Below are 24,986 nucleotides of genomic sequence, written 5' to 3'. Positions count from 1 at the left end.
TCCCCACACAATTACATTGCCGTCCTGTCTCTAGAGACAACGCTTTTCAATTCTCAGTGTCTGATGTCTGATGTCTGATGGCTGAGACATTACAGACGATGTACTCAAACCCTTTCCTTCAGCATTCATTTTCTTCCTGGCTTCTGAGAACAAGCTTAGGCCTGATGTCACCGCCTGCTCCTTTACTTCACACGTCATCCTGGCAACTTACAATACACTTTAAAACACTAACAATTCTAGTTTATGTAAACAGTATCAGCTACAGTATCTATAGTTAATCATTTTTAAACCGTGTCGTGTATATTACTCATAGCTTAATCATCTTTTAGCGAATTTGACCTATGTTTTTTGTGGTTTTAATAATTGCTCATATACTTTGCTTATTTCCATTTTTCAGTCGCGGTTCCGCAGCCTATTTCTCTCTGGAGCACGCCTCTAAGAACCTGTTCCGTGCCGCTGCCATCCATGTTCTTACTGGAGTGACTCTGCTCTGGATGGCCGCAATGCTACATCCCTTAATTAACTAATTAATATTCCCCGTCTAGTGGGGATGAGCTCCACACTCCTATCTTGGTGCTTCTTCGTGGTTTCAACTTGGAGTTAGTTGCTCGCCTATTCTCTGTTTCTTCTGTGAAGGCAGCAAGCAAGCAGAGCAATGTGGACACTTCAGTCAGCTCTGAGGAGAGCTCTGGGCTCCTCTCTTTTCCTTTACAATACCACAGTCCTGTAGCCAAGTCTTCTGTTCTCTTTTCCCTATTGCTATTATTTTTCTTCTGAATGAAATACTTAAGTACATTTTTTACACCTTTATTGCTGTCATAATGTCTTTCTGAGATGAGGGCTTGTTCATTCTATCATGTGCAGCTTGAAATTAGGGTAGTCAGGTGGTAAGACAATGAGGGGCACAAAGTCTGATGGTATAAATACAGACAGTTCATTACAGCATGAAGTCCTCCTGCACATCCACCAGGCAGACAATAAGGCATTGATGCATTTCTCTAGACTTCCTTTGTCAGTGGATGCAGGAGAGTGTTAGTTTATAGCTTAAGTGGATGAATGAGTTCTGATTTCTGCCCATGCTCATACCCACAAGGCCTCACGCCCGTTGGATGTCCACCGTAGCTGAGTATGAGACTTCCTAGAATCTAGGAACAGGAATTATAAATTTTATTTAAAATACATACTAAGTTCCTAATAAAGTGTTTCAGACACACGGTACAAATTGCCATTCTAGCCACAGAAGACACATTTGTCCCCTGAATGCAGTCTAATTTCAATGTTAGTGAAAATTAACGTGTATCTGGAATTAGGAGATGGGGTTTGCCAAAGGAGGGAGTGGCTGCAATTTAAATTAAAGTAGGTATTTTAAATGTGTCCTACTGAAAGGGTGGCATGCTAAAAAAAAGTGAGGGGTTGCGGCAGTTTTATTATATGGGGAAGGTGGAGGCAAGTAAAATGAACGGTGGAGTTAGAGCCTAGAGGCACAAAGCCTAAATGGGCACGTAGTAGCATTCAGAGCATCCTAAGGAAGGAAGACAAGATGGCGTCAGCTCGCATGCAGCTATATGTCAAGCTGCAGTATCAGGAGAGTATCAGATTGCTAGCATCGTAAAAGACAGCTCTCCATATCAAGGCAGGATGCGAAGTCCGTGAATGCATGATTGAACAATGCCACTTCAGACAGTAGCACACTATTCAGCACTGGAAAAAAAAAGTGCTATCAAGCCGCGAAAGACACAGAAGAAATTTATACACACCTTAAACACTCCAAGAAGCCAAGGGGGGAAAAGCTACATCTGTATGATTTCAAATAAGTGCTCCACCAGAAAAGGCAAAACAGGGGGACAATGAAGAGATCACTGTAGGCCTGGAGTTAGAATGGAGGTAGGGACTTGGGTTAGTAGAGCGCGGGGATTCTCAGGACAATGAAATTGTAAGATATTCTGATGATGGTGCTGAATATCATAATCAATTCATCACACCCCCCAGAATGCACAGCACAAGGCTGTGTGTGATGATGTGTGCCTGTGCAGCTTCATCAGAAGGATGTAATCCTGAGACCCTGCCTCCGTGTGGGTACAGGGAATATGGGAGATGTCTTTGTTATCGTGTTTAAGACGGTGGGAAGGAGTCGTGCTATACCACAGGGCTCACATGGGAGATTTACTGGAATAGGAGAGAGAAAGGTCAGAAAAGGGGACAGAGAAGTGGGCAGAAAGGGGGTAGAAGGGAAAGAGAGGCAGGTGGACAGAAAGGAGGTGGGCAAGGCCTACCCTTTTAAAAGGGAACGTAGTGAATGTGCACAGGAGGTGCTCTTAGTGACTGAAGCTGAGGACATATCCTGTCAGGACCGTACAGGTGGGCCAGTACAGATGGCCTGAATACTAACACTCCTGTCAGGACCCCAAGGCAGGCCAGTACAACAGATGCCTGAATACTAACTCTCTCCACTTTCTCCTTAGTATTCAAGCAAATCTGAAACTGTTCTACAACTTGGAAAGGAGTTTCCTGGCTGCTGTGTTGTCAATAGGATACTCGAGAACGAAGATGGGGCGCCTGGACCAGTTTGGATCTATTTTAGGACTCCAGCAAGGACTGGCAGTGGTGGTTCATACCAGACAGGTGCTAAGTGGGAAACTTTTATTTAGAGTCTGGAAATTCTGAAGCTATAATCAACAAGATTTTCAGACAAAACATTTGAATGAAGTAATACAAGCAGAAGGTACAAGTCCTTGACTGAAATATAGGAAGGTTGGAAACTCTTTGCTAAAGCAGTTTTGAGAAAAGTTTGGAGTTAGGATTAGTCAAGTTGAATTGGCAATCAAGTAGATATGTCAGTTATTTCATGAAACAAGTTCACTATCTGTATTCAGCTATTGTGGAATCTGACAGAGTTATTATTATTATTATTATTATTATTATTATTATTATTATTATTATTTTGCCCTGCCTTGTCCTTGCCAAATGATACTTGGAAATCTCAAGCTGCTACTTCTCCTGTAGCAGTCTTCAAGCAAAAAAAAAAAATCTTTAACAAAGCTCCTTCCTATTTTGCTGCAATAAATGCAAATCCTGAAGGTCCTGGAAGAGACCAGGCTGTGGAGTTCATATTCCTCAAGGACAGCAAGACCCCTGCTCTTTTTCTCTCAGAATTATCGTTTCTGCCAGTTTACATCTTAGGCAATCTTCTGCTTCTGGTATGCGTTCTCTCTTCTCCAGCTGGGGAATAAGACTTCTTGTGTTGAGACTAGTCATCTTTCTTCTTCCTTTCCATTCGTTTTCCTCTGTCAATTTCAGAGTTAGGACGTTCTTCCCATTCTCTCATTTTAACTTTAACTCAAATGCTCACCCTCTTAGGCTCAAGCACCATCGCTAAACTGTTTATTCATTTTTAATGAGTCGTTGTCAGAGGCTGGCTGAAGATGCAGATGTGGGGGCATCATTTAATAAGCTGTGGAAGGCAGTGGGAGGCAAAATTAATGCAAATGGTTCCTAGCTCCCATTTCTGCCTCCTTACAAACTCAAATGTGAGTGTTGTCTGCTCTAAATGTGTGATCAAGCTGTGCTACAGAGTCCACTAATCCACTAGCAAACATCACTATGGCCATCTCCCCACCCTCTTCCATCGACTCTTTTGTCTGCTTGTACTTGCTCAGACTCTCAGGTCTCCAAGGTTTGAATCTTCAAGAATTTCCACTAAGTCAAACAATTTGCCTAACATTAATTGTCTCTCTTTAGAAATAGTTCTACTACATTCCACTGCCAATTCTGGGTACAATCAGCTTGTTTTAAGAGTCTCTTCATATGGAGGTGGAGGACCTAAGGCACTAAAACATGGAGCAGGACCCAGTTCAGTGTTTGGAGCAGGGAGGCCTATTCCAGATGTTGGACTTCCAGCCATTTCTGTCTCTGGGAAAAGAAAAGAGGAGGTATGAGTTACCGTTCAGGGGAGTATACAGGCAGTCACAGAGCTGATGAATCCGGCTTTTCTTGAATCACTGGAGCAACAAACATTTATTTGTGCCCTTGACAAAAATATTATGGCCACCTTTCTCATCACACTGATAGCCGAGTCACTATGAGGATGATCTGATGACACCAGCAAGACCAATGCACCAGGAAACATTGACAGTGCAGCAGCTGAGACCAAAAAGCAACATTCTGTTGGGGACTACCAAGCCGATTCCTCTAAATAGTTGTGCTGTTCTTGCTAAAGCTGATGGGCTAATAGGAACCCCAAGTCTCACTAGGAACATTAGACTATTACTAAACTCCACTGTGTCATATTTAGGTTCTCAAAATATAACAAATACAAATAGTGCAGTATTTCCTTGAAAAAGGAGTAAGCGTGTTGAGATAGGTGGTGACAATCTTCCACTTAAAATGCATGCAGAATAAAGACAAAACATCCTAAATTAAAGAACTTTCAAATTGATGTCCTTATACCCAGATTATGTACAGCACAGCCATTAAACAAGCATTTGCTTTTATAATGTGGTAACCTTGAAAGACCTTGAATTTTTTTTTTCCAGTAGCTCTTTCAGAAATCAGTATTTCCTTGAAGGACTATTTTTGAGTCACTGAAAAATCAATAGTAATATTTTATAACCTTCTCTTTTTGCATACTTATTTTTTCTATTCTGGATGTTTATCTAACTCTGAATTACTTTGACATTTTTATCTACAAACATAAACTGAAACACAACATTCCACATATTTGCATATTGATTATGTCTGCTTTTGAATTATAATGATGGGGTCATTAGTCCGTCTAGAAACTGTAGGGGTTACAAAAATAAAATTGTTTCTCTCTGTCCTCCAGCTGAAGAGGTTCAGGAACCTTTCTGAAAGGGTTCAGAGTTGTTAGCATCTGGAAGCTTACAAAGAATATACTATACATAGTTTACCAATGGGTTCAGAGTACTAGACATTAGCTCACTGCAGGAATCAGTCTTCACATTATCAAATGGTTACTTTATGTGTATTATTATAACTTAGCATCATTTTTCCACACTTGCGTATTTGCCTTATTTCATATCTTGTTGGTTCTCAGTTATTACCATTAAATGAGAAAGACAGAAGTGTATTAAATATATTTAAATTTACTTCTTGCTCCAGGATTTTTCTTAGTATGATTTTTAATTGAATAACCCACCCCTATGCTATATATTTATTTAGCTCACTTTTCTCTTCTTCAGCAAAAGGATAATGATGGTGTCTATCTCCGTAAAAGCAACATTAACCGTCTGGAGATGGGGTGGAGTTTGATTGGCATGTGCAAGACCTAGGTTTAATCCCCAGCACTGAAGAAGGAAATCATAGGAAAACCAAATGCATATATAATGTTCGAAATGAGCCAGGCATATATAGCACCAAATACTGTGCAGTGTTAGGAACATGTAGCAATTTAAATCTGTAAGGTTATTTTCTTATCAATTCTACTTTAATGGTTATTTAATGATTTAAATTATCTTTATCATTATTAGGTATGGCAAAAATCACTACATAAAAGTTTAGCAAGGTAAAACCTTTTGAAGTGCATAAGCTTGGACTGAGGTCAGCTAAGCTTCTCCGTCAAACAGAGTTGCAGCTGATTTTATACAGTCTCCTTATCTCAGTAATTACCTCCATTCAGAAGTATGCAATGAACAGTAGCCATTTTCCTGGTAGACTGTTGCTAATGTAGTCAGCTTGAAGTCAGCAGTAACTTAGCCTGATACCTGGGAACATTTGGCCAGTGGCTTGACACATTCATATTTCTGCTAGGTTTAATTGATTTCTCCTGCTGACATCAATATTGTGATCCTGATGATCTGATCCTGACAACAGATCTCTGTGATGCAGAATTATTATCTCTTTACTACAAATTTGCTTGTTACTTTTATGAAAGACATCTATGTTTTATCGGTAAATTAATTAAGCCAATGATCTTAGAAAACTTGAAAACTGAAGATATACCTCCTGCTATCTTTTTTGTTCCCAGAGTGTATTTATATATAATTTCATGTGGTTTGGACTGGGGGGGGGGCAGGGGATTTATTATTTGTTTGTTTGCTTGTTTGTTTATTTATAGGGCATGTACATGTACAGAGGCCTGTGGACAACTTGTGGAGGCCAGTTCTCCCCTCCCACCATGTGGCTCTGGAAACTGAACTCAAGTCATCAGATGTGGCAGCAAGTGCCACTACCCAGCCAAGGCATTTTGCCACTCTCATGTTATCTTTACCTGATAACAAGTTAACTCTGTTTACAAGCATTGAGAAAATTCTACAGCTTTGCCAGTAAACTGTGGTCTGAAGGACGCACTTATTTTTCAGCTTTGTAAAACCCACACATTTATCATTGAGTTATTATAATTAGAGTCCAGATTTCTTACATCACTGATAACAATTCCAACAGATTTCACTTACATTAACATACATTTTTCTACATCTTTCATTGCTTATCCCTCATTGCGAAGTGGGGAAGGAGGATGTTTCACTGCAGAAGTTCCCTCCTGCAGGCTTTGAACTTACTATGTGGTCCAGGCTGCCCTGAAACCTGCAGTCTTCCTTAAGTCTCATGAGCACTGGGATTACAGATATGAATCACCATGTTTGGACATACTCCCGTTTTCTCTCTCCCTCCTCACATAGAGAAATAGCTAAAAAGTCTGAATGGGAGGCATCGTTCTGTCATAATACCATGCATGTGGATTCATTTGTGAACGCCTTTCTTTCTGCATCTTCAGAATAGTGAAAACAATAGCAAAGTTTTAGAGAGCTGTTGGGAGGAACAAGTAAGAGTTAAGGTATATGGGAATATATAAGGTATATATATGGGAATATATAAGGTATATATATGAAAAACACTGAATCATCTGCCCTTTGCACATCTTTCCACAAACTGTGTGAAGGAAACCCATCTTCTTCCCTTCCTGATACCCCATAAGGTATTTACATGTGGAATATAAACTCTACAAAGAAAATCTCTAACAGGTCCTGTAATAAAAGAATCCTGAGCCACCTATGGGGGAAAGACTTGGACATGCCAAGGCTTGCTTCTAGTCTGGGTCCCTCCAGTCATTTCTCTTCCCAGCTAGGAGCACTCACATCTAATCATGACCAGAAAACCAGATCTTTTTTTTTTTTTTTCTGAAATAGGAGTGATGTAGGAGAGTCTTCTGTTTTGTGTTGATTTCATTGGTTAAATAAAGAAACTGCCTTGGCCTTTTTGATAGGGCAGAAAATTAGGTAGGTGGAGTAGACAGAGCAGGAAGCTGGGTAGAAGGCAGTGAGGCAGATGCCATGAAGCTCCAGCCAGAGATGGACATAGGTTAGAATCTTCCAGGTAAGCTACGACCTCGTGGTGACATACAGATTATTAGAAATGGGCTAAAAGAATATGTGAGAGTTAGCCAAAAAAGGCTAGATATAATGGGTCAGGCAGCGTTTAAATGAATAGAGTTTCCGTGTAATTATTTTGGATAAACTAGCTGGGAGCAGAGAGGGATGAAAAGCAGCCCGCCCACTCCTTTTACAACATAGGAGAAAGAAAAAAAAATCATGCATTAAACAGCAGAAATGATGGGGTTAGAGAGATTGCCAGCTGGAAGGCAGTTTACTTAAGCCATCAGCCCTGAGAGGCTAGGATAGACTGAGCATTCTAGGAGGGGCAGAGTCAGAGGTCCTTATCAGGGACAAGTGTGACCCCACCCATGGAGTGAGGGCAGGAGGATGGCTGTTGGTGTCACAGTTGACTGGTATTGTTCATGAAAGTGAGCACAAACAAAGGAGGAGCTGTCTCTTCTGTTGTCTTCTAATGAATGCCAGCTCACTTATATACCTTAGCTGTCTTCCACTCCCTCCCAAACCTCCAATTTATTACCCTTCATATCACCAAATGCGACTTCTTTATTAAAATGGGCTTCTATTCAGCTATTCAGATCTATTGCCTTACTTTCCATGAGATCACAATTTACCCTTAGTTTTAGTGAATTATTTTTATTAATACATTGAAAACAAAAAACCATGACATTACTTTTCAAATACAAACTAAAGCGCAATTAATCTAACAAACTAAGATTCTTGTATTTATTTTTCTATTTCTCTATTTTGATATTATTGCAATATTTATTTCACTGTTTTAATGTCCTTACTTTACATAATGGAATATAGTAATAACTGATAGAGAGCCTTTGCTTGTTGTTAGTTAAAACTTACACAGATTTATTTATTGCAAAAAGATGTCATCATTGGACCAGGAGATGTTCCTGTGGTCTGCAGTGTTTCACCGAGGTCCCAGGTGAGGGACCTTTCTCAGAGCTGATAGCTCGTCAGACATCACTATGGTCTGTGCTGGCAACACCGTTCTTTAGTACACCTTATATATACAGATGAAGAACTCTGTGCCTACTTCTTTTCTCTTTAGTATTTCTAATCAAAGAAATTGGCAACCTGTGGGACAATGGTCTTATACCCTGTCACTTGTATTGTTTTAATAAAAAATGCTGATTGGCTAGTAGCCAGGCAAGAAGTATAGGCAGGGTGACCAGGCAGGAAGTCGCGGGGGAGCTAGAAACTACTGTCAACAAATGGTGCCAACGTGAACAACCACATCCACATAAAATCTGACAGAGCTTAGGAAGTAATTCTAGACAAAAATAGAACAGAGTTAAGCATGGCCTCTTGGTAACAGTATTTTTTTCAGATGGGCTCCATTTGCTAGAAGCAAGTTCTTATTTAAGAGAGGCTTCCTGACTCAGCTTTAGGTGCAAAAACCTTGCAGTCCCTTTAAAAGGCCCTGGCATAAAATACTTAAATGGTGTTTATGAATAGCCAACCGCATGCTTCTGGGTGATGGTGGAACCCCAAAACGCCACAGAGTTGTAGCAATAAACATGACTCCCTCCAGTATCTCTACCTTGAGGCAAGACTCTCAGAAAGCGAAAAATAGGGTAGATCTAGCCATCAAAGCCAGAGCTTTAATCCTAGCCATATGGCTTAGCAAATTAAAGATTCATGTGGTCAGAAAAAGAGAGATATGCAGTAAAGATAGATTCAGATGGGAAAAAACCCTCCAAACAGTTTAGTGTGCTTAAAAAAATACATGTAGGCTTTGAAGATAAAGGAAAAAGGATAAAATGCTTTTAAAAAAAGAAGAAAGAAAAAGAAAGAGAGAATAGTTGGGTGTGGTGGTGCACACCTTTAATTCCAACACTTGGGAGGCAGAGGCAGGTGGATCTCTGTGAGTTCAAGAACAGCCTGGTCTACAGAATGAGTTCAAAAACAGCCAAAGATACACAGAGAAACTCTCTCTGAAAAAAAATTAAATATAGCCAGGCTGTGGTGGCGCACGCCTTTAATCCCAGCACTCGGGAGGCAGAGGCAGGCGGATCTCTGTGAGTTCGAGACCAGCCTGGTCTACAGAGCTAGTTCCAGGACAGGCTCCAAAGCCACAGAGAAACCCTGTCTTGAAAAACCAAAAAAAAATTAAATATAAAAAATAAAAGAAATAGAGTTTAAAATAAAGTCACGTAAAGATGGAAAATACACAGAGAATCTGGATACTGTATGTTATTGTGTTGTCTTTAAATTGTTTGATGACTGAGGGAGGAGCAAAAGCTGCTAAAAGACATGTGATCATAAATGCTGTTGGATTAATCCAATATATGTATTTTGAAAATAGCTTGACTTCAAAATCTAAGTCAAAAGGTGTATTACTTTGGAGAAGAGGCTTTGCTTTTGTTTCCACAGGAAATTCTGGGTTAAGAAAAATCAGGTTTGATCAAGGAAAACCCCTGAAAAATCTCTGATAAGAATGGATGGTTTAGATGATCCAATGTTTCAGAGGACCTCTGTTGGAGTTTCTTCTGAGTTCTATATTCAGAACAGCCTCAAGACTGCTGGCTGAGATGATCAAGGATCACAGAATATTCCAGTCGGGACTTGACTATAATCCTAAACTTTCGTTAGGTCCCCATAGGGTTATCAGTGCCCCCAGTCATCAGGAAGTAGCCTAAAAAACCATGCCCACATTCCCCCCAAAATGTATTATGGGTGTTTGCTTTTGTTTAGAATGTTGGTTACAAGTTATTATGGATAATGGTCAGGAAAAAAGCTAAACAAAGGAGATTTGATTCAGAGTTCTTCTTTTGAAATAAAAAAGGGGGAAGTGTGGCGGGACAATGATCTTGTACCCTATCAGTTGTATTGTTTTAATAAAATGCTGATTGGCCAGTAGCCAGGCAGGATGTACAGATGGGGCAACCAGGCAGAAAGTAGAGGCAGGGCAATGAGAACGAGAGAATTCTGAGAAAAGAAAAGAGTGAGTTTGCAGTTGTCATCCAAATGCAGGAAACAAGTTGAGAATGCCTTGCTGATAAAAGGTACCAAGCCATGTAGCTGACACAGACAAGAATTATGGGTTAATGTAGGATGTAAGAGTTAAAAAAGAAGCCTGTGCTAATAGGCTAGACAGTATATAATTAATGTAGACTTCTGTTCGTTTCTTTGGGACTGAATGATTGTAGGACCAGGCAGGACAGAAACCTCCAGCAACACTGAATGATGTAATATTGTCAGGAAATGCATGTATGTAAAATTGCCTATTTTATATATTTTGTAATAGTAACATTCAGTCAATTTTAGCCTTTAAATCAGTTAAAATTTTCCTCCTGGCTTTTCATTTTTGAGGGCAATGTTCATGAGATCCTGAGTGTCAAACCTCTGATCCTTAGGTCAGAATGAGTGAGCAATTTCAATTAATATATGCAATAAATAGTGATATTAAAGTGAAATAACTTTAAAGAAATAAAACAAAGGTCTAGGAGGAACTGGAGGTTAATACAGCAAATGCACTATGTCCATTAAGATGTTTCCAGTGGTTTACTTCCCACATCTTGTGTCTAGCAGAGACTTCCTCTGTGTGTCAGAGATGGCAAAGAGTCAAGAACCCTACTTTATATTCTCATTGATCATCAGTGCCATTCCTATGATTTCTATTCATTTATTCCCTTTTCTTAATAGTGAATGTTAAGAAAACTCAAAAATGTACTCCGCTAACCCTGAAGTAGGCCCATGAATTGCTCAGTGACTGGGCTTGGGGTCAGGTTAAGACTCGGCTCAGGCTCGGTCTCAGGCTCAGACTGTGAACACATGCTTTGCGGGAGCTGTGGAGGGAGATATTGTTGTTTTAATCCTTACAGGATTTACAGGACCTCAGAGGGCTCTTATTTCTGGGAGAGTATATGTACTTAGAAACAAAACAGCTATGTTCAGAGTGTGAAAACATCATGAAAGTCTCATCAGTATGTAAATACAGTGTGGGTCCAGGCTGCTGACTGTTCCAAAATATTAATTCCCTGGAATCTACCTCTTGAAATGGCTAGTTGGCACTCCTTAGGGTGACAGGGAATGCCACTGTCTAAATTGTTTTTCTGTATTTTGTTCCTGAAAAGAGAACTACGAATACTAAAAGACAGGCCTCTGGGTCAACATTTACAGCAAAGATTGCCATCTCTGGAAGGGGAGCACCCTCAGACAGGATGGGGGAGGGGCAGAAGAGAGAGGACTGCCTTCATCCCACTCTGAGTCATCAGGAGAAATGTAGGTGAGAAGAGCTTTCCACGATGCAAGCAGTATAAGAGACAATGCAGGAGAGTTTAAGATTTCTCTTAAAGAACCAGAAGCTTTACCAACAGGCTTGGGAAAAATGATGGGAAATGTCAGGAATTAAGATCCTAGAATGCAATTCCTGCCATCCAAGATGGGCCTTTAAATCTCTGAGTGTTTGGCTGTATAATGTGATGAGCTGGCTAGGTTATGAGCACTCACACTAATTTGTATAGCTACCTACCCCCATTTCATAGCAAAGGATTATTAATATATGAACTAAGAGAGAGAGAGCAAGGGAGAGGAGCAGATCTCCTCTAAGAGAACTGATGAGTACTTTTTGAAGCTGACATTTATGAAATAGAGATAAGATCGAAAAAGTCTCAAATTATTGCTTAGGACTTGGTAGATCTGAAATGCAGATTAGCCTTTTTAGAAGATGATTTATTTCTGGCATTTATTTATTTATGTTTATAATGACTCCAGCCTAATACAGAGCTCATAATTCTAGGCCCAGGACTTAGGGACATCTATGCAGATTACTGAGGAAATGTGCTGGATTTAATGTTTTATTGTCCCACTCTGAGGCTGTGCCGGCAAGTTCAATGTCACTTATGAGAACCACCATGCCATAAATAGAGAAACAACACAAACCATGGCTGTAGCAGCAGTCTGTAAAAACTGTAACCAAATCATCAGGAAGGATGTTATTTAAAATTCAGGAGACTTTTCTTAAGATTTAAGGTAGCCTGATGGAATAGTTGTCCTCAGAAAGAGGGAAGAGACAGGAAATAAGGCTTTTTTTTTTTTTTTTGGAATACAAGTTTTCTCGGCAGAAAAAAAAACATTACATTTATTAACTCTATTTAAATAAAGAAAAGAAGATCAATATTTCCATGCATATCCTTTTGACAAATGTTTTGTTAGGTTAGTGACCCTAATTCCCTTGATGCTACATGCAAAGCAATTTTTATTTTAGGAGAAAGAGCTATTTATTTTTATTGTAGAATTTAATTATCCTTTCCCAAACAACAATTTCTCAAATTGATAGCATCTTATCCTTGTTAAGTAATGACTTCATGCTGGGAAGCATATAGACAAAAATAATCACTAAATATTTTTCTTTTTAATATATTTTGGTTAAATCTTTGAGAATTTCATCCATGTGTACATGATCATAATTGCTCCAACTTCTGGAAACTACTCCCAGATCCACCCTCACCTCCCCACCTACTCCCAAATCTACCCCACCTCCCCACCTACTCCCAGATCCACCATTCCCTCTTAACACACTCTCAGAGCCACCCCACCTCCCTATCTATTCCCAGGTCCACCACTACCTCCCCACCCACTCCCAGTCGCACCTCCAGCTCCCCATCAACTTCCAGATCCACATCTTCCTCTCTTCCTATTTCTAACTTGTTGTCCTCATTTTTGTTTTTAATCACCCACCGAGTCCCATTTGTGCTGCTTGTGGGAAGAGACCATCTACTGGAGCATGATCAGCCTATTCTGCTACCCCACAGAATCTTGTAATTGTGGATAGCTCCTCAGGAAGAAATGGGGTCCCGTACACCCCTCTCTCCAGGCTGGAATGCTGTCTGACTTGTGTTGCGCAGGTCTTTGTGAACTCATGAGAGCAGTGGTCCTCTCACATCCAGAAGACACTGTTCTGCTCCAGTCCTCATAGGCCTCTGCCTCTTAAGATCTTTTGCCTCTCTGTTCCTCAGTGGTCCCTGAGCATTGGTGGGTGATGACATATATGTCACCTTTTGTGCCTGAACACTCCACGGAAGCCTAAGACTCACTAAATCTCAAGAACATTACATATTCAAGTTAAACCCTCTTAAGTTATTTTTTTTTTACCCCTTCGACATAGTCGTTTGCTTTTGTGTTTGATATTTTGAAAATTCCACACTGTTCCAAGTTTCTGAAAGTTAGCCAAGTTAATTTTTATCAAGAACTCTTTGGATAACTGTGTGAGGAAGTAAAATTTGGGCAGGAAAATCTCAACCATCTCTGAAAGAAAGGACAGTGCTTAAGGGTTAAGAAATGATTATCAATTGTAGCTACTCGGAAACAATCAAGCGATAAGTGGTTTTCACTCTGCTTACTGAAAAGACTGACTGCTACAAATAACTCTTTTTCTTCCTATTCTTCTTTTAACCCTGAAGGAAAACTGGAAAATGATGGCCAGGGCATAATTTGGGACAGATAGGACAGGTGCTGGCAGAACCAGGAATCATATGGGTTTCTGCAGAGAAAGTACATCACAGCTAACTTTTTGGTGCCCAATCTTAATGATTTTAGGCTCTACATTGGCAACTGACACTTCAGAAAATATGCTTCTGTGTTACTTCAGATGAGTTAAATGAGTTGTCAAAGGCTTAATGATTAAGATTTTAACTACGGCATAGGGTAGAGTTATGTCAAGGCCAAAAGATGCTCATCTGAACCGTAAGCCCTACCACTCTCTTGAACTGTCCATCTCCACGCGTTTCTATCCATTTGTTAATTGAACAAACTGCTTTGGCTCTGTTGCCATTCTCTACCAGTCAGGGAGGCACATTGCCTTCCTGTTGTCTGTTTTTCCCTTGTATGGTCTCTCTTCAATACATGCCTTTGAGTCTCCCAATAGGGATGCATTTTTCAAGTGTATAGGTCTGCTTTGCAATGATAATTTTTCAAGGACTCGTAGAGGAGTCCAGAAGTATGCAGACAACTCACCATAAATGAGATCCAGGTCTCCAACAGCAAAAACAGCCACGGTGCGTCTGGGAGGATCATCTGTTTGGCACCTTTTCAGCCAGGACCGGAGACAGATAACCACTACTCCACAGAGGAGAACCACCAAGAGTATCATCAGTAGGAACCTGGCACCAAAAGAGACAGAGAAGTGAGTCGGAGCATGTAGGAGTGTGCATTTCTGTACGTGCCTGGGGAACATACAGGGACTCAGCTATGCGCAAGTGCAAGCAAACTGGAATGCCAAACTATAGGAGCGATCGCCTATCTTTCTACATCACTAATTGATCTGGAGGTCTTCAGAAAAAGCATTGGTGACAAGCATTTTTTTCTATGAATACTAAGGGCTAACCTAAAAAGTGAAGTCACTTTTTCCTTTTCCTCTTCCTTCTTTTCCCCTCTTTTCTTTCTTTTTATTCACCATTTAAATATTTGAAATATCAAGTTAAGGATTAAAGACAGACAAGACAGTGTCTCTGCCTTAGAGGAATTGAAATTTTCATTAACAGCATTGGTTTTTGTTAAGTTTGGAAGATAGGAAAGTTGTGATTTAGGGAATGAGAACTGCTTTAAATTTTCTAGAGGAATATCTTATTAAAGACTCATTTGATTATGTTGAGTGGGTATTTACAACCAGAAGTGGAAGAACAATTTAGAAAGATTTCAAGAAGGAGCAGTTACTTTATCAGTAACAAACTCTAGCTATAGAATAAAGTTAGAGTCTTGAAAACAATAGATTCTTTATCATAGGAGGCATTTAGCGAATATTGTCTTGATATTGATATGACAAAACTGTTGATTCACACTCCCCTAAATTTCCCTTCAGCTCAGCCGGGCAGTGGTGGCACACGCTTTTAATCCCAGCACTCGGGAGGCAGAGGCAGGCGGATCTCTGTGAGTTCGAGGCCAGCCTGGTCTACAAGAACTAGTTCCAGGACAGGCTCCAAAGCCACAGAGAAACCCTGCCTTGAAAAACCAAAAAACAAAATAAAATAAAAATAAAAAATTTCCCTTCAGCTGGTGATTGCACATGCTGTTTCAAATTATCTAGAAGAGAAAGTGTACATGAACATCCAAATGTTTTTATAAAACAATCTGAAGGAATTCTTACCAGATATACCAGCCATCAGAATGCTGGTCATCATAATTTGCACATCTAGAAATAAAGCAAAAGCAGTAAGTGTCTAATTCTAGAAAACTAGAGATGATTCTTTGGTGCTTTAAACTAAACACATCTATTTTCCCATAATACTCACCTGCTCACTCTTCTACAGATCTGTTCCCAAAATACTAAAAGAATATCTACCCTATGTCCACTTCATTCAAGCCACTGAGAAGGCAGGTTAATTTGGAACCACAAATTATATGCAAAGACAATGCTTTGTTGCTATAGTTTTGATTCTAAGGCATGGAGAAATTAGTGAGGAGCATTTTAAGGTCAAAATGTCAGAGGCATTAGGCAGATAATCATTCTATCATTCTTATTATGCTTTTTTTTTTGACAGATATCCAGAGTAGAGGCCTTTATAATTCAGCTTCTCTAAAAAGGGTTTGTAATCTGTGTTATAAACTTCTACGGTATGCATGTGTCATTCAATTCCTAGTGCCCGACTACGCTGGGAAATATGGTACTCTGAACACAGAGGGACTTCTTTCAGATCTCAATACACTGATGTTGTTGTCATGGTGTCTTCAGAATGCACAGTGGGAATACTGGAACCCAGGGCCTTGGCCAGCATCTGAGACGGTCTCATTTTTGTTATCTTCAGGCAACATTAAAGTAACTCTGAGAGCTTTACAGCTTGAAAACACTTATTGTCTATTGTTCACCAGATGCTCCATTTGCTGGCCAGAAGTCACGTATGACACATCTGATGTGACAACATGGTACTTAGAAGACAAAAATATTTCACTAAGGCAGAATTTGACTTAATTTTTATTCTTTGAACTTTGGATTTGGGGATTTGTCTTGGATACCTGCAGTGGCTAGAAAAGTTCATAATCACAAGTGGCTAAGAGGGAAATGGACATTCAAATGTAACTATCTCTTCATTATGTGTGGTGTTGATGGGATACACAGCTCTACGCGGATCAGAACTCCTCGGTGATTAGTTGTTCAGAGCCATTACATGAAGTTTGGTTGGATTTGGCTGGGTGTAGCAGTTATTGGACCTCAAGAGATCAAAGGACTTCTTACAAATATCTTCCAAAAATAGCAAGTGCTAGAATCCTATTCAAGTGCATATGTCCATTGTCCCAGAGCAAAGTAACCTGAAATTGGCCGCTATGTTTTATATAATCACTTCTGCAAGAGCCCACTTTTGGATACTAATATTTGATATTTAATATCTTATTAATTTGTTGTAATTGTTCATTAATAATGCAAATAGATAATTTTAATTTTCCAAGAGTAACATTTCACTATTAATGGTTTGAAGTGGGTGATAAGCAAACCGATTTGAAATAAAATATGAACATGTGCCATTGTATTATAACATTATACACTTTCTTGACAGTTAAATTTTAAAAAATGTTTTTTTTTTGTAGCATGTATTGTATATGTTTATAGTATATGTAGTAAATAAAAGTATGGCCTAATGTTAAAAACAAAAAAGATCCTAAGAGATCAGGCAATGGTAGTACATGCCTTTAATCCGAGCACACAGTTGGAAGGCAGAGGCAGGTGGATCTCTGTGAATTTGAGGTCAGCCTGGTCTAAAGAGTGAATTCCAGGACAGTCAAGGTGACACTGAGAAACTCTGTCTCTAAAAAAACAAGGAAAATAAAAAGAGGACCCTAAGAATCTGGTGGTGGTACATACTTTTAATCCCAGCATCAGGGAGGCATGGACAGGCAAATCTTTGTGAGTCGTGAGTTTGAGGCCAGTTTGGTCTACAAAGTGCATTTCAGGACAGCCTGTTTTTAAAAACCATGAGCTAGGAAGTGGCACATCATAGCAAGGGGCCATGATGTCATCATTAGCGGATGTGTGGATTCAGCTCAGGTGCTAGTGCTTGTGCTGTGAATACATCACCTTGAGCCCAGAGAATAACTGTAAACATCAATGTCAGACCATCCATGGAAAGCAGGAGCCATTCCACCCATAAGGGGCCTGCTGGTCTGACAGACATAAATTATCACATATAAATTATATTCTTTGAGGTTGTTTCATATTTTTACAATTTATCTATCTTTTGTAGTCATAAAATTCTAATGTACTAATTGCAAAAATTTAAAAACAGTATGATACTTAAGCTATGCTGTCCTAGCCCCAAAACAAAACAGTACTTTTGTTTTAGAGATCTCTGAACTCCTGGCTAGGAATATGGAGTATTTTATCTTTCTTTATATAGAAATCTCCACTTCTATTCTTTTCCATTTAAGATTGTCCACGTGACTTAAAGTCAATTATAAATACTGAGTACCTCCTTGTTAAGTGCAACTTTTGAGCCATTTAACACGTATGGATTTCAGTGTCAATACGGACTCAACTTTATTTCATTTTCTCCTTCTGTGCCCTTTGCACCCCCTGGTGGAGGTTCTGATAAACAAATGGTCAGGAAACCTCACTATAGAAATAAAGTCATGGTATATTTTCATAATGTCCAGCATTGAGGGAACATTTATTTTGTCCTTCTCATTTTATACATACATACATGATATCCAGAATGAGGACAGACGTCAATTCCTGGACTTGGAGAATTCAGGAAGACGCCCACAGAGCTATTCAGAAGCAAGTCTCAGCTAGAAGATGTGGGGACATTCTTCCTTCTTGGATTCCAGCCCTTTCCCAAATTGTGTTTTGCAAAAGCATCTTTTGAGCTGTTACATGAACTTGAACAGTATTATAATTGCTTAGATTTTAAATATAATATTTTCAAAGTGGGAACAATTTGCATCCCTGAAAATAAAGTTATCCTTGAAGAACAGTCAGTCTAGGATACTGATGTTCGATGGAAAGCAACCACCAGTCCACTAGCAAAGAAAGAGACTGCGGAGTGCGAAGATCTAAATAAATACACTGGTGTTCGAATGGCTAAGGGGTTATCGTGGAAGTGGGGAGACAAAAAGAGTCTAAGAGCCAAAGGCAGTGAATGTCGGCAATGGTGCAGTATTTAATGGATGTGGAAATTAGACACATGAGCTCACAATGGCTCGGGATGCATGTACAAAACCTGCAAAATATTAAGCCAGACAAATTCCCAGCTTGGATGGGGATGGGCTCATGAAGTACCACCCCCACGTTAGGAGTTATTGACAGTTGTTAGCTACTGAGAGATGGAGGGTCGCCTTTCTTCAGGCTTTCAGGCTCTGAGAGGCCGCTCATTCTCCAGGAAATAAAGTCTCACAGCCATGCACAAATTGGCCGCATTAAATGGACTGAGTGGATGTGAAAAACCTAGAGAGTGAATGAGAGGAGGAAGAAATGCAAGAAGTTGGGAGGGAAAGGTAGAGGAATTGGAAGTGTAGATTGTATTCAAACACATTATATGCATGCATGCATATTTTCTTATTTTATTTTTAATGACAGGGTTTCTCTGTGTAACAATCCCGGCTATTCTAGACCTTGCTTTGTAGATGAGGCTGGCCTACATAGAACTCACAAAGACCACCTTAATTCTACCTCCCAAATCCTGGGATTAAGGGCTTGTGCCACCACATCCAGCTGAATATTAAATAAGACATTTAACTAAAAGTTTTCAAGAAAAAATATGTGGGGAAAAAGTATGAGTTACTGACAGATTTAATGGAAACACTTGCAGGGACTAGAGTTCCCCACAAATAGATGTCAAAGGAAATGCTATGTGAGGCAGAACACGAAGGCTCATCTTTATTTGGATGCTGTGGAGCTCTTCCTGCTTACACAGACGGCTAGACTGGTCCTTACTGTTCTTCTTTGAGGATCTAGGGACTGAGGTTGCAAATTCATTAATGGGGTAACTTCAAGAAGCTCAGAGAACCGCTGCCTTGCTCCTCTGCTGTTATCATGCAGGGTTTCCTACAGCAGAAACTGTTATGCACCGGGTGCCTAGCTGCCTGCGAAATTCTTTACTTTCAAATCCCCAGTGACACAAGGAAGGAGCACATTTCTCTGTTCCTCCTGCAAAATTGAGGAAGCTCAGTCCTAGGTGAAATGACTTGTATGGCATCTCTGTTTGGGGGATGCAGGAGCATAAATAGGAATAAGTTGGAAATGGAGGCCTGTTCTGTGATAATGCAAGTAGGAACCTCGGGCCTCATCTTTCCAAATGGAATCTACATCCAGGATCTTTTTTCCAAAATGCTTTAAAGGAATGCCAGAAAAGAATCGAGCAGCAAGTTCAGGGAGAGTACCTGAAAAGAAAATAGGCCAGGAGTGACACCGATCAGCTGACTGAAGCAGCAAATCTCATATGAAACAGCGGGGCTAACCTCTGACTCTGGTCTAAGCTTCCCTACAGTTAGGGGAAGGAGAAAAAGAAAGTCATGGAGAGAAACAGAGTGAAGAGCTGCTCATCAGTTATACAGCTACTCCTTGTAGAAGCCTGAAGAAAATTCTTCTAGTAAGAGGAACAGTGTCTTCATAATATTCCTTGCATAAGTGAAATAACAAATTGCATGGGTTCCTTTTTCTTTTGAAAACTTATTTCTCACCATGAGCCAATGTGCAGGTCAACTATAATAATTAGAAGTGGGCCTTTAATCCCAGCACTCAGGAGGCAGAGGCAGGCGGATCTCTGTGAGTTCGAGACCAGCCTGGTCTACAAAAGCTAGTTCCAGGACAGGCTCCAAAACCACAGAGAAACCCTGTCTCAAAAAACAAAACAAAAAAAACACAAAAAAACAAAAAAAAAACTATAATTAGAAGTGGGGGAGGTGTAAATTGTACCGTCTAGAACTTGACTGTAAGTTGCACCATCTCTATGACAAACACAGGCTGCTTATCCTTCAGGTATTTCACCAATCATGTAAGAAATCGAATTAAAGGTTGGTTATAAATATGTCTTTGCAGTCAAAATACTGGGCACTGAATTCTCAGTTGTGGGTAGAAATTTTGCCCCTTATTTTCTCTCCTACTTTATTTAGCTGTATCTTTACGTTCTGTGACAGGGTCTCACCACATACCCCAGGTCTTGTACGGATTTTGTAGCCCAAGCTAGTCCTGACTTGAGATGCCTCAGCCTCCACACAGAGTGCTGGGATTATAGGCATGCACCAACATGCCTTGACCTTTTCCTACTATTAAATAAAATGTTTAATCCACTGAACCAGGAAAATTGCTGGCACCTCATTAGGAAATTTATGTAATTAATTTATAAAGTCATTTTTATATATGCATGTATATATAACATATTCATATTTTGTAAATCACTATGTACTCTTTGACAGTGTAATCGGTTATTTATAGGGAAAGGAATAGATTAAAAGCATAACTAATTAAAATGAAAAGGGTCTGCATTATATTTTATATACAATCAATTAGAATATTTAGATTTTATATTAATCAGAACAATGTATGATTCATACTAAAATTTCAGCTACAACTATAAAACGAGCAACTCCTATCACAAAATGTCCAGTATTTAAAAACAAATTTAAGTGGAACTCATAGTCAAATGCTTTATAATGCTCTCAAACGGCTTTGGAGAATCCAGGAAGTAAAAGTTGAGACACTACAAAATGATGTCTTGTTAATCCGAATCCTTTTCTTCTCAGCTTCCACCCGAGCAAGCTTCCCCATCTCCAGCATTGCCCCTCCTTAGCTTCTTGTCCTTCTGTGTGTCTGTTTGCAGATGAACTCGGGGCCAGCTTTTCTCGCTTATCTTTTTCATTTTAAAGCACATCAAGAGCTAACCAAGCCTATTGAGCTCTCCTGTAATCTAGTGAGCTCATGTTACTCTTTACCCAAAGCAACTGGCATTGGATGATTCTATTCTTTTAGTCAGGTAATGTATTTAAAACAATGGTCTCAGATCATAGAAATGGCTCTAAATTAAAAGCCTCTCCAATAAACGCAGGTGGAAAAAGAAAATCTTGTTTGGATGTGGAACTTTTGCTCTTTCCTAAAATAGCCTGTCTTTTTTTTTTTTATAAACTTATCCGACTAACACAGCCTTGTGCAAGGTATTGTATCTCTCGTCAATGGACTTATTTCTTTTATATTATTTCCCTGGAATACCAGCCACTTCCTTATCTTTTCTACCTTTCTTTCCTGCTATTTTTAATGTTATTTGAAGAAGTTCCTGATTTTTACTCAACAGAAAATAAACGAGGGTAAAATTATAACAGACGCTGAGATGTAAAATTGCTTACCAAAGAAAGCTCATAGTTAAGCATCAGCTAAAACTGTGCTGTAGAACGATTATCTCCCTCTTCTCCGTTTATTCCACATACGAGGACAACCTCAGAAGCAATAAGGAAGCTTTTTGACTTCCCAGTACCATCCCCCCTTGTCCTATTGATTGGATAGTAGAGTCAACATTTAAGGCTCTTCCCAATCCTAGGAGTCTATTATTCTGGGTCAAAGACAGAAAACAAGAAGGCAAGGTGTGGGCAGTCTTGAAATTCAGAGTTAAGCAAACACTATCAACAACTGATTAGTCACAAGCATCAGAAGACAGCACAGTAGTAGATCCAAAAATTAATGTAAAAAAACAGCCATGGAAGGGCATGCAGATGCTGAAAGAGCAACACACACAGGCTAGCAACAGGATGATCTGAAAGAGTGAACGATCCCAGGCCTAAGGACAACTCCCGTTTGACCCCGTCTCTTGTTTTAGAGGCAATGCCCACAGACAGGGCTTTGAGAGGATGAGGCAATGATAATTGAAAACAGCTGCCTGGCGGAGTGCTGCACCCAGAACACAGCACTTGGCACAAGTGCTTCCTTGACACTTGCACTCAGTCACCCTGCATTAGAGTTCCCATTCGTCATCATCAGCATTATTAATGGCACCTTCTCATCTCCTGAACAGAATTCTGAAAACCATTAAGCCTCACGAAGTAGGGAAATGAATCAATTATTCACTTAATTTGCATCCGATGCCCTTTGAGATGCACACATAACACAGGATAAGATGTGGGTTCATTGGTTGTATATGAAAATGAATTGTTCAGAAACTGTTCCTTGAAACTGCCATAGTTATGAGTGTAGGGGCAAGGGAGGAGGATGTCACAATTCTTTTGTAGCCTAACAATCATGGAAATCTAATGGGAAGAGAATGCAAGAGCCTAAACACTTGAAGATAGCTCTGTTCTTTATTAAACAAAGTGATCATAATGGCAGTAACATTCCTTTTTTTTTTTTTAGAAATCATGATTTTTTTTTTACATGAGTACCCTTTGAGGCTTTTCAAATGAAGAGAGTCCTACTCTTTGCATTTTTCAAATGCTAAATAAAAATATGGAATATCTTGTTATTTACTTACATTTCATTTTCTTCACATGATAGATCTGAGAGCACCAGCTGAAACACATATTTAGAACAATAAAATCCAAACAGTTCATCGGTCTAATCCTTTAATGAAAACAGTGCCTGGAGACAGTGTGATTTTTACATCATTCTTTTCTTTTTTTTTTAATTAAAAGCTTTGCAGCATAGTTTAATGTTGGTACACAGAGGATTTTAACTGGGAAAAAAATTCTCCGGGTAGATTCTCAAACTCAATTTCCACTGAAATTTCCCTGCATACCCAAGAAATGGATCTGAACCTTACTTGTTTTCTCTGTAGATTTTTTTTTGAGCTAGAGAGCCATTGGGACCCTTGAATCTCTTTGTTTTTATATTTTAGTGAGTGGTGTGAGGGTCACAATTTATCTGAGCATAATTTTCATGCAAAGCAAAGGTTTTCTCAGTCAGGAGAAACAGAAGTCAATCCTGTTGGCTTTGATGGGAATTAAATATACATATGAAAGGGGTGGCTTTAATCACTGAGGTCAATGTATGGTTACATGATACTCCTGTTTGAGAAAAGCACACATAATGAAATTTTCTCTTTATCAAAGAGGAAGATATTTATTTATCAAAAAAATACCCTTTGAGAGGTCCAACCCTAAACAATCTAACAAAAGTTATCTTAGTTCTCCGTGTTGAGCCTCAGTGTTGAGGCTACAACATTTCACACCCATGATCACAAGAAAGATGTTTCTGGAGACTGTTTTTGTGTTACTCTGACTCTTTATATTGAGACTCCTTTGTACAATATGAAGACATTCACACATCTTGCACAAACAGCAGTGAGAGTTAATGGGGCCCGTTAAAGCATTTACTTTCCCAGACTACTATATATAAATGTCAGTACAAGTAAGATGACGCAATATTTCAAGCAATAGTCTTTTAGATTTTGTATGGGATTTGTGTTTCCCGCTTGATCCCAAATGTGCCTTTTTCAGCACCTAGTATTTATGCCAGATGGAGCAATGGATTGACCATCAGAGAACATGATAATGAACAATTTATAAGCACAGAAGATGAGTTGCATTCTCTTTTGCTGGAATGTTGCAAAGAGATTTGCATACTAACCGAGGGGAAAATGAACATTCAAATTCTGTCTATAAAGAAGCTTTGTTTATGAGTACATGCAACCATTTGGGATCCAGCTTAACAGATAAAACAATTGAAGCTAGTATTTCCCTTTCAAGTCAGTTCCTACTCTCCTCATTCTGCTGTACCCTTACTGGAGTGTGTGGTATCTCATCATTACAACTGAATGGCCAGTGCATTAGTTGCCAAGTTGTTATGAAATAGTGAAAGGAGGAATTTATATGCCATAGACCTAATCTTTCAGATGCATTGCATTCAAGTAACAGAGATACAAGGATGCCATTATTGGTTGGAAAGAGATGCTGGCACAGAGTAACCACAAAAAATCCTAAAATGATTCTGCCTATAGCAGCCAGCACTGAAAACCTGTGAAAAATCCAGTGAGTTGAAGAAATTGATAAACATTTTCTAAATTAATATAGCTATAGCATCTCTGTGTCAACAGCGCTTCTGAGTTGAAAAACATCCCAAATCATAGCAAAGTGAAGCAAAGTGTACATCACATCCCTTATTTCTGTACCATTGCAGCTAAGTAACAAAGAAGTGAGACTGAGGTCATGAATGTTTTGGTTTTCAGTCTTGGAGCAATAAAAAATATAAAGCATGGGGTGCTAGTCATACCTGGGAAAAAACACTTTTACTTGCAGTAGTTACACAGAGGACAAATCCACAGCAAATCAAACCCTTAGAGAACCTCAGAGAGCTCCCAGAAGTATTGATGGTTACCTGGAACAGTAGCAAGCACAGGCTTCCTATTGTTGGAATTTTGGAAGTGACATGCAAAGGACTGGATCTTGACATACTAAAAAGAATGATCTTCCCAGATAGTGTGGCTTGTTCACTCTGATTTACTCTTCTCAAAATGTGTTAGCTGCTCTATGCTATGTGTCCTCCCGCAGTATGCATTAATGATGAACTGTGTGACCAAGAAAGGGCATCCAGGGAAAGAATGTTCAGTGCATGCTCGCAGGGACTAAGAGCTCAAGGAGTTTAAGGTCAGAACCCTGGTGCTGTTTGTCAAGGCTATTAAATGCTGACCTGCAAAGCCAGTTGACTGTTTGAATAACTTTCAAAATTCAAGCGCATGTTTTATTCCAGGAGACATTATGAGGTCTTTCTCTTTTCTT

At 39.4% G+C, this 24,986-nt stretch overlaps 1 protein-coding gene across 1 annotated transcript; it reads right to left on the bottom strand.

Moving 5' to 3' along the window:
* Nucleotides 1–3,778: 3,778 nt before the first annotated feature.
* On the bottom strand, nt 3,779–24,660 carry Tmem207 (transmembrane protein 207). Its single transcript, XM_075955682.1, has 5 exons — nt 24,586–24,660; nt 22,745–22,782; nt 15,448–15,492; nt 14,319–14,464; nt 3,779–3,909 (listed from the first exon to the last, which is right to left on the bottom strand). The coding sequence occupies exons 1-5, from the start codon at nt 24,658–24,660 to the stop codon at nt 3,779–3,781; spliced, it is 435 nt and encodes a 144-aa protein (XP_075811797.1).
* Nucleotides 24,661–24,986: the final 326 nt, after the last annotated feature.

Source organism: Microtus pennsylvanicus, chromosome 1, assembly GCF_037038515.1.
Source record: "Microtus pennsylvanicus isolate mMicPen1 chromosome 1, mMicPen1.hap1, whole genome shotgun sequence".
NCBI classification, from domain to species: domain Eukaryota; kingdom Metazoa; phylum Chordata; class Mammalia; order Rodentia; family Cricetidae; genus Microtus; species Microtus pennsylvanicus.
The sequence above is the reverse complement of the archived record's forward strand: the minus strand, read 5'-3'. Positions and strand labels throughout refer to the sequence as shown.

Bases quoted from the DNA above. Each gene is read 5' to 3' on its own strand.
- Tmem207 (XM_075955682.1), bottom strand. From the start codon at position 24,660: ATGTCAAGATCCAGTCCTTTGCATGTCACTTCCAAAATTCCAACAATA. The intron at 22,783-24,585 runs GTAACCATCAAT...TATGTGTTTCAG, and splicing joins TGTGCTTGCTACTGTTCCAG to CTGGTGCTCTCAGATCTATC. The intron at 3,910-14,318 runs GTGAGTTGTCTG...TTCTTTTCCCAG, and splicing joins AGACCTGGATCTCATTTATG to AGACAGAAATGGCTGGAAGT.